The following is a 6466-nucleotide window of genomic DNA, read 5'->3' as shown; positions in this document are numbered from 1 at the left end:
GTTGCTCGGTGGGAACAGGGATCTCACAATTTTTGTACATTGTATTCTCGTATATTTTTTGTAGACCTCTCTTATCTTATTGATTAGGGAAGAAGAAGAAGAAGATTTCAGTCTCCATCCCTCTATACTCTCTTGGTTGTGTGTGTGTGTGTGCGCGCGTTTGCAAGAGCTCAAGCTCTTTCCTTGGTGCTTGTAGTTGAGGAGCTATGAGCAATAAGTAAAAGTAGTGGTGGAAGAAGCGATTGAGGATAAGAAACTTCTCATTTCTCCTCCCTCATGTATTGGTATTATACCCCCTCAGCATTCTCGGGAGCCCTTGACAATGATCTCTGATTAAGGTACTTCCTATGGGAGATTGTGTGTCTCAAGATAGTACACATTCCTTTGGAATATCCTTTGGACTAAGACTGTGCTGCCAGATTTCCATTCCGAATGTGTTTCGATCCCCGTTTAGGAGTCACAGTGCATTCATATCCAGTAACGCACAGGTTCGAGTTTCTGCAAATCTATGGTTTTCGTGTTGTAGAAAGTTTGGCTGGTGTTACAATAATCATGGCTACTATACAATAGTGTGACATTGTGCGTTGGGTGTATGTATACATATTGTGGTCACACAGGTTATGATAGATTCATGCTATTTTTGGTCTACTATACAGAGGTTGTCTAGATTTCTGATTGTTTGTAGAAATGGCTAATAAAATGACAGAATCAATGAGATTATTAGAGAGAAGCTTGATAAGAGAAACTTCAAGCTTAGAAGTTTGGAATGACCAACTTCTTGATAGGTAAAGGCTATTGGGAGTACATTAAAGGTGATCAAGAGGATGCACTAGAGTTGCTCGAGGAGAATCCTACTGCAGCGCAGGTAAAACCATTCATGAATTGGAATCAAGAAGCAAGGAATGACATTGTGATGTATTGGTTGTTTGACAGCATACATGACAACATGATTGGGCACATATAATACAAGATGCTAGTTTACCAAAGGAGGCATGGGACATATTAGTAGTAGTTGATAAAACTCACACCACCAAAGCAAGGAAGATGCAACTAAAGGATAACTTGAATGGAGTCAAGAAATTGGACCTATCAACAATCAAAGATTACACATTGAAAATCAAAGAGATCTAACATCCTCCGTGTCTGGATTGATGTAGCATCCTAAATTCTCCTCATCATCCACCTTTCTTTTCTTGCTCCCTGCCATCAGTTCCTCAAAAGACCACTTCCGCTTCAAACCAACACAGCGTTGATTGTGAATTTCCACATCTTTGCTGGAGGGTTTTGTGAACTTCCACACACCATCCAAAAATGCAAAATGCACAGGAAATGCTTGCCGCTCAGATTCTGCGTTGCAATATGCATGTTCTGCCTCGAGGAATCTATTAAACCATTTCCACCTAGCCTGAGCTGTTTCCTTTTCATCCAGTACATTCCCTTCAAACTTGTCTGGAACTGGAAAGCGGCTTCCCACAGGAACATCAACCACCTCGACTAATGGAAAGTTGGCAGCAAACAAATCTTTGTGGAAGAACTGTGGAGCAATCTTTGCTGGATCTGTGACTCTCCACTTCTTCCTCTTGATGCTTCCAGAGGCAGAAGTTATCCCCGAAACAGCAGTAGCAGGTCCAGTCTCCTCCTTTCCTTCCTTTGGGACAGCATCTCCATTGTCAGCCTCTCCGCCGTTTGTCTTCAGATGCAGTACTCGGTCTTGAAGATCCCGCACATTCCCAGACCTTGGCAGACCAAACCTTGTGAGTAATTCCTGAACTGCAAAAACCAGAAGCATCGAATAACCTGCAAGGACAACAAATCCAGTGAAGGAAAAAGCAGCAGGAAAATACATACGCTGCTTTTTTTTCAGACGTTTGATGCCTTCCACAGTGAGATTTCCCAGATCAGGAGGAGCACGATCCTGTTGCTTCGTTCGGTGTGCAAAGCAAAGCGTCGCCATGCTCTGTCAAACCCTAGCTAGGATAGCCGAGGTTTACGAACCTGAAACTTGAATCCTACGTTGCGCACAGCACTGAGAAAGCTCGGATCGCGCTACACGCAGAGGGAGCGAGCGAGCGAGCGAGCGAGAATATATATATATATATGCGAGAGAGAGAGGAAAGGGACAGAGAGAGATGTATGCATTTATATGTGTGTGTACGCATGCATGCATGCATTTATGTATGTAGTATGTACATATGCCTGGATGCATACATTTATGTATGTATGTATGTACATATGCATGGATACGTACACATACACATATATCCGTACATCTCTCTCTCACACACATATGTGTGTGTGTTTTCGAGAGAGAGAGAGAGATGTACGCATATATGTGTGTGCGTGTGTGTATGCATAGGTACATACATACAACATGCATGCATGTATGCACACACACACATATATATACATGCATACATATATACATTTGCACACGTATATTTGCATACATATATACCTACTCACATATATATGTGTGAGTACGTATATATATTTGTGCAAATATAAATATACATGTGTGTGTACCATGCATGCATGCATTTATGTATGTATATATGTACAAATGCATGCAAGCATATGTACATATATACATAAATATATGCATGCATACGTACACACACATACATATACATGCATTTATGTATGCATATATGTACAAATACATGCAAGCATATGTACATATATACATAAATGTATGCATGCATGTGTACACACACATACATATACATACATCTCTCTCTTTGTATCTCTATCTATGTCTCTCTCTCTCATACACGCATATATATGCGTACATCTCTCTTTCTCTCTCTCTCATACACACACATATGTGTGTATGTGTGTGTGTCTGAGAGAGAGAGAGATGTATGCATTTATATGTGTGTGTGTGTACACATGCATGCATGCATTTATGTATGTATGTATGTATGTACATATACATGCATGCATATGTACATACTACATACATAAATGTGTGCATGCATGCATACACACACACAGATATATATCCGTACATCTCTCTCTCTCACACACATACACACACGTATATATATGTGTGTGTGTGAGAGAGAGAGAGAGAGAGAGAGAGATGTATGCATATATGTGTGCGTGTGTGTATATGCATAGGTACATACATACATACATAAATGCATGCATGCATGCGTACACACACACACGTACATATGTGTATATATATATCTCTCTCTATCTCTATCTATGTCTTTCTCTCTCATACACGCATATATCTCTCTTTCTCTCTCTCTCATACACACACACATATATGTGTATGTGTGTGTGTGAGAGAGAGAGAGAGAGATGTACGCATATCTATGCACATACATACATACATAAATGCATGCATGCACACACACACACACACACACACACACACATATATATTCATACATATATTTGCACACATATATAGATTTGCATACCTATATACCTACTCACATATATATATATTTGCATATATGTATACATACTCATATATATATATATATATATATATATATATATATATATATGCACACACATATATATTTGCACATACATACATGTGTATTTATTTGTACACACACACACACACACACACATATATATATATTTGCATACATTGATAGATGCATACTTACATACATGCATGCATATGTACATACATACATAGATGCATGCATATATATGTGTGTGTGTGAGACAGAGAGAGAGATATGTCCACAAATATATATATATATATTCTCTCTCCCCCCCCCCTCTCTCTCTCTCTCTCTCTCTCTCTCTCTCTCGTGCGCATGCACGTTGGCGCACCCTCCCGAGCAGCAGTAGGTCATGATGTATATATTCTCTCTCTCCCTCCCTCTCTCTCTCTCTCTCTCTCTCTCTCTCTCTCTCTCTCTCTCTCTCTCGTGCGCATGCACGCTGGCACACCCTCCCGAGCAGCAGTAGGTCATGATGTTCATTCAAAGCTCTAGCGTTGGTGCACCCTCCCGAGCAGCAGTAGGTCATGATGTTCATTCAAAGCTCTAGCGTTGGTGCACCCTTCGGAGTAGGTGATGACATTGCAAGTGCTCTATGTCATGAGCATAACAGGTCATGTGTTGAAAGCTGTGGTGCTGGCACACCCTCCTGAGCTGCTCATGATGTTGAACGTACTCTCTCTCTCTCTCTCTCTCTCTCGCATGAGGCCAAGCAGCAATAGCTGACGATATTGCACCCTCTCAAGCAGCAGTAGCTCATCATGCTCACAACCTGGTGGTCGTGCACCACCCTAGCGACGAGCAGCAGCAGTTGATGGTCTTGCACCCTCTGGAGCAGCAGTTGATGGTCTTGCACCCTCTGGAGCAGCACCAACTCATGATGTTACAACCTCGTCAGTAGTTGCACCCCCATCAGCAAGAGCTCATGGTGTTGTACCCTCGTCAACTATTAATAGCTCATGATGTTGGACCCCGTTAGCAAACAACAACTCATGGTGTTGTGCCCTCATCAGTACTCATCACACGGTGTTGCACCCCCATCAGCAACAGCTCATGGTGTTGTGCCCTCATCATCAGCAGTGGCTCACACTATTGCGGCCACATCAGTAGCACACCTCATGGTATTGCACCCCCGTCAACACTAGCTCGTGATGTTGTACCCCCATCAGCAGCAGCAGCTCATGATGTTGCGCCCCCGTTACAACAGCTGATGATGTTGCACCCTCCTGAGCAGTAGGAGCTCACCATGTTCATGAAATGGTGGTCCTACACCTTGTCAAGCAGTAGTACCTCCTCATGATGTTTTGCACCCTCTGGAGCAGCAGTACCTCATGATGTTTCACCCTCTCGAGCAGCTCCCTTATATTGTTGCTGCCAGAAGCCAGTTGTGGTGGTCGTAGAGGCGCAGTCAAGTCTCAGTGTAGCTCATGATGGTGGTGGTTGTTATAGAGGCATAGCCAAATTAGTAGAGGCGGAACTAGGTCAGCAAACAGCTCATGATGGTGGTGGTCACAGAGGCGCAACCAAGTCAGCACAGCAACTCATAATGGTGGTGGTCGTAGAGGTGCAGCCAGGTTAGCCACCAGCAGTTTGGAGGCAATAGCTCTGGCCCGCAGGAGCACGATCAAGCTCAGGCAATAGCTCTGGCCACAGTGTCAAGCTCCGATATCAGCATCAACTGTGTCCACCGGTAGCGTTTGCACAGTAGCAGCTCCTGTAGCTTTGTCTATCAGCTCTCATAGCAGCAGCAGCATCTGTAGTAGTAGCTCTCGCAGCTCTGTCCTCCCGCAGCTTTGTCCACCATAGCTCCCACAACAGCAATAGCAAGTCCAGCGACGTCAGGCACCAGCAGCAATAGTAGTTCAAGAGCAACGTCAGATGTGATAGCAGCAGTAGTAGCTCCACCAAGCAGGAGATTTAGCACAGAAGGAGAAATGGAGGGAGGTGGGATAGGGGAATTTTTTTCTCTCATGCAAACCATCTCTCTCTCATAAGACTAGTAGTTTAAAAACCTACTCAATAATGTTGACATCCATCATTTTGTACAGGTCCGCCGATGGGTTAAACTACTAGAAATATAATCAAAAAATCTTATTGTTGGGCATGCTTTAATTAGCCTAGGGTTGAAATTTCATCTCAATTGGACTAGTTTTGGACATCCAAATTGCTAGAAAAAGGCTAACAATCTAGCTGAACTGCACAGTTTTGAGTGTTTTTGCTGAGCAACTAGAGTGCTTGTGTGTATAGAAGCTAGTATTAGACTAGAGTAGTGTAGTAGCACTCCATAGCTAGTATACAATTGTATAGAACTTAATGGATTTTGATGAGATTTTTTCACCACTTGTGAAAATGACCACCCTTAGATGTGTTCTTGCATTGGTTGCCAAAGAGGACATGGAGCTTGTCTAGATGGATGTAAAAACAACGTTTTTACATGGAGATCTTCATGAAGACATTTATCTGTAGCAACCTGAAGGTTTTGTTGACAGGCAAAGAGCATTTGGTGTGTAAGCTCAAGAAGAGCCTTTATGGTCTTAAGCAGGCACCAAGGGAATGGTACCATAAACTGCATTCATTCATGCTGTCTCAAGGCTTCAAGAAAAGTGACTTTGATCATCAAGGGGATACCGTGGCATTGACGTGGATCTGAGTGTGGTAGACATATCTCGATCGAGATAGTGTATTGACGGTGACTCCGCCCGAGATGCATCGATGTCCCAATTTTAGATAGAGTGAACGAAAGTGAGTACTGTCATCTTGCAACAACCACCCACTCTCTCTCTCTCTCTCTCTCTCTCTCTCTCTCTCTCTCTCTGTCTTCTGTTTTGGGCTCTCTTTAATGTCTCTTTTATTTTTGTTCCCTAAATCTTTGAATTTCGTTTTATTTTGGTTTTCTAGATATTGAGGTCTTGTAAGTTTTTCTAAAGTCGAGCGTTTTCCTCTTTCTTTTGTGTATTTTTTCCCATATTTTTTGGCTTCACCCCATACTTAAAGGC

The 6466-nt window shown here is 42.6% G+C and overlaps 1 protein-coding gene across 1 annotated transcript; it reads right to left on the bottom strand.

The window, feature by feature from the left end:
• Positions 1-1102: 1102 nt before the first annotated feature.
• Positions 1103-2006, bottom strand: LOC147637301 (uncharacterized). The gene is made up of 2 exons (XM_086799920.1): positions 1849-2006; positions 1103-1770 (listed from the first exon to the last, which is right to left on the bottom strand). The coding sequence occupies exons 1-2, from the start codon at positions 1952-1954 to the stop codon at positions 1118-1120; spliced, it is 759 nt and encodes a 252-aa protein (XP_086656046.1). The 5' UTR covers positions 1955-2006; the 3' UTR covers positions 1103-1117.
• Positions 2007-6466: the final 4460 nt, after the last annotated feature.

This window comes from Cibotium barometz, chromosome 7, assembly GCF_041138505.1.
Source record: "Cibotium barometz isolate CiBa-2024 chromosome 7, ASM4113850v1, whole genome shotgun sequence".
Lineage (NCBI taxonomy): Eukaryota > Viridiplantae > Streptophyta > Polypodiopsida > Cyatheales > Cibotiaceae > Cibotium > Cibotium barometz.
Note: the sequence above shows the minus strand (reverse complement) of the source record. Positions and strands in the feature narration are given on the sequence as shown.

Excerpts from the sequence above, each read along its gene's own strand:
- LOC147637301 (XM_086799920.1), bottom strand. The coding sequence starts at position 1,954 with ATGGCGACGCTTTGCTTTGCACACCGAACGAAGCAACAGGATCGTGCT. Across the intron at positions 1,771-1,848 it reads ACGTCTGAAAAAAAAGCAGC|TTCAGGAATTACTCACAAGG; the intron begins GTATGTATTTTC and ends TGGTTTTTGCAG.